The 13,853-nt window shown below is 44.0% G+C and overlaps 1 protein-coding gene across 2 annotated transcripts in view; it reads left to right on the forward strand.

Annotated features, from left to right (window-relative positions):
- ABCG1 (ATP-binding cassette, sub-family G (WHITE), member 1) overlaps positions 1-3,857 on the forward strand; it is a 95,746-nt gene extending 91,889 nt beyond the window's left edge. The window contains exons 14-15 of one of the 2 annotated variants that reach the window (XM_006893929.1): positions 1,671-1,789; positions 3,139-3,406. In XM_006893929.1, the coding sequence (XP_006893991.1) occupies positions 1,671-1,789; positions 3,139-3,367 (348 nt within the window). In that variant the 3' untranslated portion in view covers positions 3,368-3,406. Of the gene's footprint in view, positions 1-1,670; positions 1,790-3,138 lie in introns of both variants that reach the window. The other variant, XM_006893928.1, reaches the window with a different exon arrangement.
- Positions 3,858-13,853: the final 9,996 nt, after the last annotated feature.

Genomic DNA, 13,853 nt, shown 5'->3' on the forward strand with positions numbered 1-13,853 from the left:
ATTTCTCTGCAGGGTTTCCTGTCCCTTCTCCACAGATCCACCCTGGGGATGCCCCACGGACCACAGGACACAGTCCCCTCTGTGAGCAAAGCAAACCACACTTGCCATATGCTGACATAGCTCAGCCACATGCTCTCCCAGCTCAGAAATGCCCACTGAGAGGTGCCTCATGTCCACAGCCCTTTGTTGTCTGCTCCTGCATTCCGGCATGCCTGGGACATCGGAAGAGCAACCCCGCATCCACTGAGATCCCACTCTGCCTCACCTGCTCAATGACACCCTCCAAAGAGTGAGCCCTGAGGCTCTGGGGAGGCCAGGGAGACACACAGCAGCCCCCCGTGGGGCTTCGTGTCTACTCACAGCAGCTTCTGTGATGCTCTGATAACGAGTGCGCATACCCATAAACCACACACACATACAAACACAAGCCACATGCTCATTCATACACATACACCCACATCCTTCCACAAAACACCCTCGCACAAGTCAAACCACACAGCTACACACACTCACACGGGCTCATGTACACATTTTGCACACTCCCATGTGCACTCACATTCACATACACATAAAACACACACGTGGACACAGTGGCACAGTTATACACACACATGCATTCATATACACTACACATCCACACATGGTCATAATCACACACACACACATCTCAGCAGATTTTTGTTCCACTTTAAAGGAGGGAGTTGTTGGGGTGAAACTGTCCGTTTACCCCAAGCTCGCTCTCTGGTGATGATGACACACAGGAGGGGCTCTGTTCACAGACTCTGAGCTCAAGTTTAATCCATTTATCCTGGAAATATTGACTGAGAGCCTACTGTGTGTTGAGTCCTATTGCTTGGAAGCTGAAGACAATGCTGTGAAGTCCTGCAATTGAGGCATGTCCATCCTCGTGGTCTCTGGGAATAGTGGTCAGCCTGGTAGAGACAATGTCTGAGGGCTCTCCCATCCGCTAACCTGGGTCTCATGGAGTCACCTTGGGGACCTCAGAGTGGGTGTCACAACTGAGTGGGCAGTTGTACCTCTCTGCCTCCATGTGTGGGGAGGACGGGCAGATATGATGACGCCCGTAATTGTCAGCTCCTCAGGGAGCCACTGTCCCCTGCACTTAATTAAGTGTGCCTAATTACCATTCCCAGAAGATGCCCTGCCCGTGCTTGTCAGTGGAAGTTCACTTTTTAAGTATATTTTTTATTTTTCAACCTTCTCTATCCATCAAAGGTCTCTGGTGGTATAGTGGTTTTGTATGGGTCTGTTAGCTGAAAATGTGGTGGCTTGAGTCTGTCAGTAGCTCTCATGAAGCAGTCTGTCCCATAAAGATTTACAGCCTCAGAAACCCAACAGAGAGTTGCCATGATTCAGAACTGGCTAGAAGGCAATGGATTTGGCTTTTTCCTGACCTGTTAGGAATAGAAATGCAATGTGTGCACGGACCAGGCCACCTGCTCCTTACGCAGTGCACGTATATGTTTTCAGATGCCTTCTTGGTGCTAGTATGTACCCATTCTTAAGACCTTAGGCCTTAAAGAGGCTTCTTATCCAACTGGTCATGAGCTGTCTGGGAAATGACCTCCAGGGGCAGGTTGGGGAAGTCTGGATGAGGCTTCCTGTCTTCCCCTCCGAGTGAGTTCTTCTGTTCCTCACTGCACCTCCAGGTGGCGACCTTCGTGGGCCCGGTGACCGCCATTCCCGTCCTTCTCTTCTCAGGATTCTTTGTCAGCTTTGACACCATCCCCACATATCTGCAGTGGATGTCCTACATCTCCTACGTCAGGTAGTGTGGGAGGCCCAGGGGGAACCTGGCTAACTCAGGGACTTTGTGACATCAGAGATAAGGGGCAGTGGGGCCAAACTGTCCACAAATGATCATGAATCTGAGGATATCGATGACTTTCTTTTCTATTATTGTCTGTACTCTCCCACTCACCAACACATATAAAACAAAAGTAAATAACCTCTAACAGTTCACACTCAGAAGTAGAGAGTGTTTCATCTTGCAGGAAATTGATCCCTCTGAGTAATTTCCATGTTTCTCTCCGAAGTGTGCAATGCTTATAATAAGACTCCAGATATGTACAAAGAATAGTACATGTTCTTATGGAATAAAGAATCCAGGGGAAAATAAAATAACTTGGGTTTTTAACATCTTAGTATCTTGGAAAGGATCTCTGGTGGAATAGTCCATAGTGGATTGCCGTGGCTGCTAACCAAAGGCCATGTCTCTCCAATAGTTCAAATCCGCCTGCTGCCACAAGAAAGGAATTTGGGTAGTACTTCCCAATAAGATTTACAGCCTCAGAAACCCAGTGGAGAGTGGCTATGAGTCAAAACTGACTCGATGGCAGTGAGTTTGAATTTGTTTTGATTACATTTGAACAGACTATTCCAGCACGCTGGGCTATCAGCTTTCGGCTTCTCTGCCAGTGCTTCTTGGGCATGCTGGCCCTTCAGTTTTTAAAGCTTCACCTCCCCAGCTGAAGTGATTCCATGGGACACAAAAGATCCGCAGTGGGGAACAAGCTCTTCTTTTCTAGAATGTCAAGCTCAGGCCCAGGTACATTGTTCAGAAAAACAAGATCAAAACAAAGCTCTTGTACTAGGTTTCAGCCGTCTGTATGCTCTCCAATACAAGAAATCTGAGACCCGCAGCTTTCTTCTCAAAATTAGTGTTTTAGTTCTAAACAATGTAGAGCTGGAACAGAGTGATTGAAGGTACCGAGAGGTTTTATTTAAATGTGCCAAAGTCCTTGGAAAGCTATCAGAGCCTGTGTGGTATTTAACTGCTAACAATTAAGTAATATACAAAGCCATCAATGCGTTTTACCATTCATTTCACCTCAGAGTGAATACCTACTTCTTAGTCCATGTGAGATTTTTGTGGTTGTGATGGTTGTTGGAGGAAGTAACAGTGAGAAGAACATAGTCAAGCTATGAGATGCATTTACTTTAGGAAGACACTGAAGGATTAGAAGATATTTCTGTGAAGAAAGCCTTTTTAGGAGGGGAGAAACCAGGGAGAGTGTCATGAAGAGTTCTCCTTCAGGGCTGGAGGCAAAGTGGGGACAGGATGCAGCTGGGCTGGCTGGTCAGAGCCCGACTTCATGCTCCTGCTTTCTGTTGTAGGTACGGGTTTGAAGGGGTCATTCTCTCCATCTACGGCCTTGACCGGGAGGACCTGCACTGTGACATCGATGAGACTTGTCACTTTCAGAAGTCGGAGGCCATCTTGAGAGAACTGGATGTGGAAAACGCCAAGCTGTACCTGGACTTCATTGTCCTCGGGATTTTCTTCATCTCCCTGCGCCTCATTGCCTATTTTGTCCTGAGGTACAAAATCCGAGCGGAGAGGTAAAAATGCCCAGAGGCCAGTCAAGAGAAAAATTAGCTGTGGTGGCCAAAGGGCACTTAGAACTGTGGTGGCAGGCCTGCGCCCGGTTACAGAGACTATTGTGGCCCAGCTCCTAGAAACCACGCTTGGTTTGTGGGCGTCCAGTGCTCCCGTCCTCCGCCCAGCGGGGTTGGGTCTTCTCCATTACCCTTTCTAGCTTTAACTAGGAAGAAGATAGAGAAAGGTTTTTTTGTTTTTGTTTTTTACATGCAGAATTTAAAATGCCACAATTGGGGTGGAATTTAAAACTGAAACACAGCTTGTGGCAAGAGGTTTCCTTGGTAAAATCCTTCCTTATGACCAGATAACTTTCATCTGGACAAGGAGTAGGGGTGCAAGCCACCTCTCGATTGCTCACTGTGCAGCCGCATGGATGTCTGGGGGGGAGTGGAGAAGGTTGAAGAGCCGAGTGATTCCATTTTATGACTGTTGTTTTTCATAGTTTTGTCTTTCTAAGGTTTGTCTCTTTTCCAATGAGAAGCCACTTTCCAAGCCAAAAGTCTATAAATTTCATGCCTTTTATGCAATTGTATCTTTTTCATAACTTGTTGAAGAAAACTATTCAAGATAAATACTTTGTTTAGAGACATGTGGGATTTTAACTTAGTCACTTGAGCTGGTCTCATTTACAGACAGAATTTGGGAGGGATTCAAATGCAGGTTCCAGATTGAGTGAAGACTCTGAAACCATGGGCGCTAAGCTGTGCAGAACATTTTAAAAAAGTTTTAGAATGTAATTGGCCAATTCTTTGAAAATGTTTCATTTGTCATTTGTTTCTTATTTTAAGAACAATATATAGACTTTTTTTTCCTTTCTACCTTCCTGAGCACCTTAATTTTGCCTAAAAGTTTTCTAGAAGGTCAGCCTTGTTGAGTTGTTGAAAACCATTTTCTCTGTCCTCACATGCCATATCAACTACCTCCATGGAACTTAGGGAATCTGGGCTTCGGGAAATTTCAGGAGTAAATGTTCCAGGTTGGATTTCAAGTGGAATCAGTGAAAGACGGTTCACTCTACAAGAAGGAAAGATGCTGACTTGGTTTCATGAGAATCCAAGTCCTTTGCAAGAAATCAAGGGATATATTTAGTGTATCAGGTATTTGTAGCATAAACAAGCAGTGCTTTGGGCCCTGAGGGTCATTTCATCTCCTAGTTTTGAGGTTTGCTGCATCTGGGCTAAAGAATCTAAGAAGTTTGAGATATATGAGCCATCTCTTCTACAGACATTTAGCTTCTCAGATGTTGGGCTCTTGTGGCCTTGGCATATTTTCACACTGAAAACGCCTTTATTTCAGTGCTTTTGCCACTAGCTGAAATCACTCTGTGACAATGAACATCCAAATTGCCTCAAAGGCCGTTTGACTAGCTACAGAGGTAGAAGGCGATGCTGGCCAAGGAAAGTCATGTTAGAAAAATGTAATTCTTTTCTTTTTCTTGAATGTCATTATCTGGGTTTCAGGGTCTTCTAATGAAAGATTGTATTTTTGTGGACAAACCAATTAACCTCTGAACCCAGTTTCCTCATCTGTAGATAAATGTACTAGGTTCTCTTCAAGGCCATTTCATCTCAAAAACAGGTTCTGAGATTCCTCATTGGTGCTCCCAAAGCTTTTATTACCCATTGGAAGAGAACAACAACAACAGCAACAAAAAGGTTTTTAAAAAGATTAAAAGATCAAAAAGAAAATGAAAAATATTTAAAAATGCTATTCGTATACTGATTTGATTTGCAAAAATTTAGAGATTCCATGTTCCTTCCTAGATCATTTTGAGTGAACTCAATTGAGGTGGATCAAAATATAATTTGAAATGAATTTGTTCTGTATAAATATGGCATCATCTTTCAGATTGCTTAACTAGCATCACACTTTGCCTTTAGAGATTTAAAAAAAAACAAACTTCATCTGCTCTCCAGACAGAGTTGCCTGGAAGCATTCCATAGTGAAGGCCGAAAGAGGAGCAGCCTGGTAGAACATAGAAAGGGAAAAGGAAAAAGTCAGTCACTGGTCCCAGAATTACCTTGAGGGCAGCGAAAGAACCCTTTCCCTCCAGATGAGTCTTTCCATTTGTAGTCAAGTGGCCTGTCTGTGAGTCTGACAAGAACAGGAACATCAGTAACGGTCTCATCAAACATCTCTGCCCCAAAGGCAACTTCATCTCACTTACTGAAACCACAGGATTGACTTCTGCTCTGTACTGGATCTTTTCTGCTTTAGAGATCTGGTTTCCAAAAGCACAAAAGTCCTCTGAAAGCATTATTCCCCTATATTTCAAACTCACGCTTGCTGTATTTCAGTTTTCCACTGTTAGGGAAATTATATCCATCTCTTAGGAGGAGTGTATCTATCCCTGAGGAGATGAAGGGTCAATTGAGGGCCCCTCACACAGTACATCTATAGGGATGCAAGGACTGTTGGGCTGCTGGAAGAAAATGCATATGAAAAATAACACAAGGCTAATTTTTAATTATCCTTGGAATACAGTGAGTTCTTCTGATGGTTTTGACCACGGGATACTTTTGCTTCTTACTCCTCTGTAGAGTTGACGAAGGATCTCAAGCCATGTTAGGTGAGAAGTCAACCCTAGGAGGCTGCCTATATCCCTCTCCAAGCATCATCCAGTCTCCTGGCTAAAGCGTCCTCATTCTAAACCCTTGTCAGTCTTTATTTAAAGGAATATCTCTTTCCTCTTTCATTTGAATTTCCAGATATATTCTTTCTGCTTCTACATTAGGGTAGATTCATAAAATATTCTATTTCAGTAGCTTAACATCTAAGCAAAGGACTAGATTTTCTTTTCCTCTAAATTGTCTTCGTCAAGGACATACATGATGACATAGTCTCATTTATACATTGGAGCTCAAACTTTGACCAACTTCTCAAGTATAGTTCTTACAAGTTCTGGATGTAATCACTCAAATACTCATTTTATCTCCAATTTTATTTCTCCATTTAGGAGGATGAAGTAAACCTTAGATAAAAGATAAACAGCCTCCTCAGTTATTAGTAGCAATATTTTTTTTTAAAAAATAAAGTATTACTTTTAAAGGGAACTTTTCAGGAAATTGGGAGCACCATTGGAGCACCTAAGGAATCTTCAGGTCTGCCCCGGGAACATTCTAGCTAACCCCACACCTAACCTTTCACCTTTGTCCACACAGAGGCATTCTCTGCCTCCTTTCCTTCTATTCTTACTGGGTATAAACTAGGGAATGAAATTCTTCAAAAGTTCCAACATGGGTAGTATGAAAGATTTTGCCTCGGAAGAAAGAGAATGAGCAGTAACACAGGAAATTTTCTATAACAGATACTAGACGCTGATGAAATGGCCTTTGGAGAAGGTTTTCAGTCCAGGGAAAAAATGAGTATAATGCTATTAAGTAAAAACTCACACAATGAAAATTCCCCCAACTTGAGAATGTTATCTACACTTCGCCTTGACTGTTTTCGCTGAGTTTTATTTTACTGAGCATCTTTCCTTGTTGAGTGTTCAGGCAGGATGCCGAATGCCTTAGGAGTTTCTTATTCATTTACTCAGCATAGGACAGTGACTGTCCCAGCAGGCCCGGGGCTTCCATAGGGAGGAAACCCAGCGCCCTCTCCTGTGGGAGGTGACCAGATCATTGCTTTACCATCAGTGACCATATGCTGAGTGCTAGCAGCTGGACGGGGCTGGAGTCAGAACACTTCCCCTCAGAGATCATGTTTGACCCACAGCAGGTCATTGGACAACCTTTCAAGGTAGAGAAAGCCCCTACATTCTGCAGATATGGAGGCTCGGAGAGGCCTAGTAATGTACCTGGATCCCACAGCTAGGATAGGGCAGAGGTGGAATTCGAACCCAGATCTGACCTGAAAGTTCCCATATGTTTGCTTTACTGCATTGCCTCCTCTTCATCATATACTTGGAATTACTTTGTAATATAGAATATGCAATACTAGTTTTAAGTGTTGTTAGCTGGGTTACTTGTTCTGGATTCGCTGTTACCAAACAGATGGCTGAGATGAGAGGGAGACTCTTGCTCCTCATTTCCACAATCACCACACACCTGAGAGCACCTCAAGAGTGTCACTAGCTGGTTTGGGGAGCTGATCTCACTCTTGTTCTCAGTGGAGAGGTGCCTTCCTCTGCCCGTGCCCTGCTCTTAGCTTCTTCCAGCAGCACGCCTGGAAACGAGCATGAAGAAAGACTGGTGTGCAAGTGTGCATGTGTGTGTGTGTGTGTGTGTGTGCACCTATAACTGCATACGAACACACACATGCACACTTGAAGACTTGCTTCCAGTGTGTGCTTAATAGTATTATCCCATGTCTTAGTCTCTGCGGAATACCAGCCTTAAATTTCCACTCAATTGTCTTTTACCCCAAGCAAGAAAAAGGGAATTCTCTTCGTTGCCTGTGATGCAGATGGTCGAAGTGTAATCAGAACCCATTAAGATGTTCATCAAATGCCAGCTCAATTAGAATGCAAAATAAAAATAACCACCCAATGGGGCAGGGTGTGGAGTGTATGATTATAAAGTTAGATTCCTTTAAGACATAGACTGCTAATAAAATATTTTCTATGAAACTTTTAATTTGTGTTCAGTGTTAAATGCTTCAAATGATTTGCTTGAGTTTTACTAAGTAAAATGATTTTTAGATTGTATTTTGGATATACCTTGGATGTCTGTCTAGTAAGAGCTCAAATTTATTACTAAGTGTTGTGGGCTAATGCCCCCTTGTAAATAATAACTTTTCTCTATCAGTAGGTTCTATGTTTTATTTGCACCTGTTGTAAAGTTTTATATTTCTTCACCATTCCCCCGATTCCTCACCCATTTCCTCCTGCCTTGGTAGTAACATTGGCTGCAGCCTCAGCAATTGCTGAGAAAAGGCTTGTAGTGACCTTAGGGGAGATCTTGTCACAGACCCACGTCCTGCAAGCTATGTCTTCCCTCCTGGATGGTTCCACCATTGCAGTGGTCACTGCTGCAACCAGCATGTGAGTGGTAGTGTCAGAAGAAGGCCTTCCTTTCATACTCTAATCTGGAAGAATAATTTCTCAGGTCCTGACACCTGCTAATGAAAACTCTTCTCTCTCAAAGTCCTGGCTCCCAAAATCTTAAAGAAGTCACCAGGCTTCAGATGCTGCCACCATTTTTCTGGACTCACTGAGCTCCAGCTGTGTGAACACATGGACGCAGCAGGCCTTCCAAAGGGCCATGGTGGGCTCAGTGCAGGCCTATCCAGATTAGGTTTCTCTTCCATTTCTAGGGGAGCAGAGCAGAGACCTGAGCTGGAGCTCAAAGTCCCCTGATTGACCACAGGTAGCTCCACAGCTACCCCCTGGCCCAGGAAGAAATGGACACTGTGTGAGAAAGCAAGGTCACGTGCCTGCTGACCACCTCACTTTGCTTTCTGGGTGCAGCTTACATGAAATCTATGATCCTTCTGGGCTCCTGGCTGCTACTAAAGTTCTTGTCTTTCACTGAAGAACTTCCCTGTAGGGAGTTTCTCCTGCATCGCCCTCTGCAGACATGGGAGCTGTATGCTTCCAGTGCTTAAAGCTGGGGCAGACCAGAGGCAGGACCCTCCCTGAAACCAGAAACACAGAACACACACACACACACACACACACACACACACACACGTTCTTTCTGTTTACTATTCTAGAGTCTGCCTTCTGCTTTGTTCATTCTTTTTTCCTACTTGCTCTCATGCCAAGTTGGAATCACTTCTCAGAGTAAATATTTTGGGACCTCGCTGGTGCGTCCTGAGGATAATCAAGGAAACATTGCACTCATTCCACAAAAGCAATGTATGCCAGCAGAGGCCAGCATGAGGGGCTTTCAGGCACCTCTAGTCTCAAGAAGGGTGCACTGAACTCCCAACCTAGATATTGGCAGTCATGCTCCCCTGGGCACTGCTGAAGAAAAGCCTGACCATCTGCTTCAGGAAATAGTTAAGAACGCCCTGTGGGGTGCAGTTCCATTCTGCAACACACGGTGTCACAGAGAGTCACCACGGACTCAACTGCAATGGACTCAACTGGGTTGGGTCTGGTTTTGTGGGGGAAATAAACCAACTCGAGTCCCTGCACGTTGGTTACCATGCTCCAGCCTTCCGGGCTAGTGGGCGCCGCTTTTAAAGCTTAGGGCTTTTCCACGCTACAGCAGCCGTTGTGGAGCGCACAATGCTCGCTCGCGCCCAGCTGGTTGTGGGCTCTGCTTTGTGCAGGCGGCTCCCTGGCGGGGGCCCTCAGTGGTTCCTGGGCTCTGCCAAAGAGGTAGGAGTCGGCTTATCCAAGTGGTTCCTCTTTTCCTGGGGAGAAAGCTCGCCACCCACTGCCCTTCCAGACCCAATTTCCAATGTGGCTTTGCTTCACAGATTTGTGAAGGACAGATCTTGAGATGGATATTTTCTTGAGTCACATAAATAAAATACAGCAAAAATAGCAAAACTCACAATTGTTATTAGATTAGTTGAACTCCCCCCCCCCCATTGGAGCAGCACGATCTTCTCTGCATGTCATGCCTGCACTGAATAAGGAAACGTAGGAGAATTCAGCTGATTTCTTTTGTGTGCCTTTGGCTTCTACCTTGCCCATGAGTTTTAAACAGGAGCCTGCTGTGTTACACAGCTTGAGATTGCATTTATTTGACACTCTCTCAGGTGGTGAGATCTGGTTTCTGAGTGCAGCTAATGCCCCAGCCATTGAGTTGCATGTGCTAGAAGGAGTCATTCCTCTCTGGGCAGGAGCTCAGGTGAGCTGGAGCAGCGATGCTGAGGCCCTGTGGGTGGCATCCTAGTGGTGTGACAGGATGTGGCCTTCTGCCATGGACCACCTGCTTGGAAGCTGCTTCCCAGGTCCCCAGCGAGTCCTTCCCCCTCAGAGGAGACTTCATGAGGCTTCACCCCCATGAATATCTACCTTTGCACTTTACCTGCCGAGTGCATGGCACCCCTGAGAGCCTGGTCCACCCCTAACCCTTTCTAGAAGGATCTCCACTTTGCAAAGGAGGTCCATAGCACTTAGGAGGAAATCACATTTGCCAAATGGGAGTTCACTGGGGTGGTAAAAATGGCAGCCTCATCCATTTTTTAATTTTTGTGGACAAAGTCACCAAGACCACATTCAAAGTCACCAAGACCCACCCCTTGCTGGTCCCCTGTGTTTATCCCTGTATGCTGGTGACATGCACGGTGCCTTGGAGAGGGTGGCATTGTACCTTCCACACCATGGATTAGGAATTCATAGGTTCCAGGGCCTGTATCTGGGAGCCCTGTGCTCCCGGCTTCCCAGAGGCCTGAGAATTCCCTTAATAGAGCAGCACGACTACCCCCTGGTATGTCTGAAAGTATTCTAGTGGCCCTGATGGCTATTTTGTTTTTATACCTTTGAATTTTTTCCACTTCTTTCTGTATGAAGGTGTTCTCTTTTCTATGACTTTTGGAACACAGGCTGCCCAATCACACAAGTCTCATTTTTAAGTCCCTGGCCAACTAAAAACAGCAACAGAACATCCAAATTGCCAGTAAAATAGAGCCCCAAGCCCACTTAATGGATTTCTTATCTTGACAGTTTTATGTTCCCTGTGAAAGGAGCTGAATGGGGGTTGTTTTGTTTTCTTTCATTAGAACATGTGTGTTTCAAAGTTAGTCCTTGTCATGGGTCTCCTTCCCACAGCTTCTTTTTCATTTTAGGTATATCTGTGTGATCCCTGATCTTCGTTGAATCTGTCATGGATTGTTACTTTTTATTAGGAACTACTCAATGTTTTTCCTGTTACTCCTTCTAAAGCAAGAGTCAATGCAAGTAAAATTTTTAATCAGCGTGCAAACATGTGCATATATCTGTATATCTAATATGTAATGACATAATACCTGTTTTTATAATGCTGTGTGAATAACTCGACGTCGATTTAGCTATGTCACTTTAGGAACTGCCATTGCTTGCACGCTGTGAGAGATTTGCACTGTTGTAGATAAACACGAAACATATACATACGTACATACATATATATATATTTATTTTAAAATAACATTGGCTCATTGGGTTACTTGATTCCTCTGCTGTTTTACTCCATTGGAACAATCCCTGAGCAGACCTTAGGATGTGGGCATTCTAACTCTCTCAAAGACCACGATCCTGCTTTGTATATTTCTGTAGACTTCCTTCCTTAGAAGATTTGTATGTGCATTTTTTGCAGACTTGAACTTTGTTTTCTGAAATTAGATGCCATTTATGAAAATGTGACAAAAATCAAATAAAGCATCATTATTTTCAGATTTCTACCTCTCTGTGTGTGTGCTTTCAATAGCATCCACTCTCAAACCTGCTGGTGGGATTAGGCTTGGGGTCCAATGGGAGTCTCTGGGACATTTTCTCATTCCTCTCCTCTCCTCTCCTCTCCTGTCCTCTCCTCTCCTCTCCTTCCCTCCCCTCCCCTCTCTTTTCTGCTTCCCTCCCCTCCCCCTTCCCCTCTACTCTCTCTCATCTCCTCTTTTCTCTTTCTCAGTGAGAATATACACTACAAAACATATGTTGAGGCAGCAATTTCTGCATAAATAATCACTTCCACTGGCTACAGTCTTCAAGTTGTGTCCCCTTTCTCAACAAGCTTTCCGAACTATTGTCACTCATACAAACACAGTCACTCATACAAGTTCGCTACTCCCAAACATCTCATCCAAATTTTTTAGTTACTGTTGTCAATTTGATTGTTGTTGTTAGGTACTGCTTGAGTCGAGTACAACTCAGTGATGCCGGCCCCAACCCTGCCCTGTCCTGTGCCATCCTCATCATCTCTGTCACCCTTGAGTCCATTGCTGGAGTCATCGTGTCAATCCATCTTGTTGAGAGCTTCCTCTCCCTTGATGATTCTCTATCTTTCCAAGTGTGATCTCCCTTTCTAAGGAATAGCCTTGCCCAGCTACATGTCCAAAGTATGTGAGATGAAGCCTAATTATCCTTGTCTCCAAGGAGCACTCTGGCTGCACTTTTTCCAAGGCATATGTTTGGTTTTTAAAAATTATTATTAGGGGAGCTCTGGTGGCCTAGTGGCAAGGAGCTGCAACTATGCTCCCAGAGGCGAACGGTTCAAATCCACCAGATGCTCTGCCGGGTAAGGAGGGACAATCTCCTCCTGTACCAGTCAGATCTGATTTGACGGTACACGCACACACACACACAAAAATAAAATAAAAAAATAAATTAAAATTATTATTATTATTACATATACATAATTCTTTAAAAGAAAAAAACACTTCCCATTAACCCAATGCCAATAAAACACAGCCAAGTGAGAACCACTCATAACTGACCCTCCAGCAGTATTTCAGGAAGCTGTAAATCCTCAGGAGGAGATTGCCCGTCTTGCAGCAGCAGAATCATTGGTGCATTTGAACCAACAGAGAAGCGCTGCCTTAGAGTTAGCAACACATGAACTGCGCTATCAGAGGCCCAGACTCTAGGTGGCGCAAGAAGGTTGAGCTCAACTATTGTTTATGGAACATTGAGTCAGAACTAACTCCTAGCTGAAGGATGCTCCAGCCATTTTTTAAGGCAGTAAATCACACTGTGGGAGATTGCCTCTCTTTTCTCTCACAGAGCAGCTGATGGATTTGAACTGCATGCTTTTGGATGGCAGTGTAACTCTTTACCACTAAGCCAGTAGAGTTTCCTGGAGCTTAACTACTCACATAAAAGAGAGCTCTGGTGCCTAGAGGTAAGGAGTCTCACTATCAACCCAAAGACATGCACTTCAAAACCACCAGCTACTCTGTAGGAAAAAAATTAGGCATCTCCTCTCAGGCAACTTTCTGCCTCTGAAAATGCACTGAACTAATTTTTTTTCAAAGTTGGCTTTCTCATCTATAAAATGATAAAAGTGATACTACTTCATAAGGTTGGAATCACAATGAAATGAGAGGAAAAAAAAATATAAGACTCATAAGGCTCTTAGCACCTTTCAAGTACTCAAAAATATTCTCAATGGTTAACTGCAAAAAAAGAAAAAGAAAATGCACTTGAGGGTCAGCTGAATTGGTTCTGACTCAATGGTTCATAACAACATGTAACAAAAAGTCATGTAACAGCTGGCAGTTTGGGTCCACTAAACATCAATGTTCTTCTGTTAAGATCACCCACTGTTGTTGAGTTGTTGTGACTATAAACCTCTATAGAAGACTGCCCATCTTTCTCCCTTGAAGCAGTTAATGGACTTGAACTTTTGGTTGGCAACTTGATACATTATTCACCATGGCAATTCTGTTTTATAAAGTAGAACTGAACCCTAAGATTTTTTTCACAGCTTAAAAGACATGATGACATAGTTCTGCTCTGTAACACATTGTCACCACGAGTCAGTGTTGACTTGGCAGCAGGGGTTTTGCCCAGAATGTGGCTTTACTTTCCCAAGGAAGACCATTCACCCTTTGGTAGCAATTGTTGTGATTTAGCTCCCAG

Source organism: Elephantulus edwardii, unplaced genomic scaffold (assembly GCF_000299155.1).
Source record: "Elephantulus edwardii isolate Elephantulus edwardi_28Jun2011 unplaced genomic scaffold, EleEdw1.0 scaffold00133, whole genome shotgun sequence".
In the NCBI taxonomy this organism is placed as follows: Eukaryota; Metazoa; Chordata; class Mammalia; order Macroscelidea; family Macroscelididae; genus Elephantulus; species Elephantulus edwardii.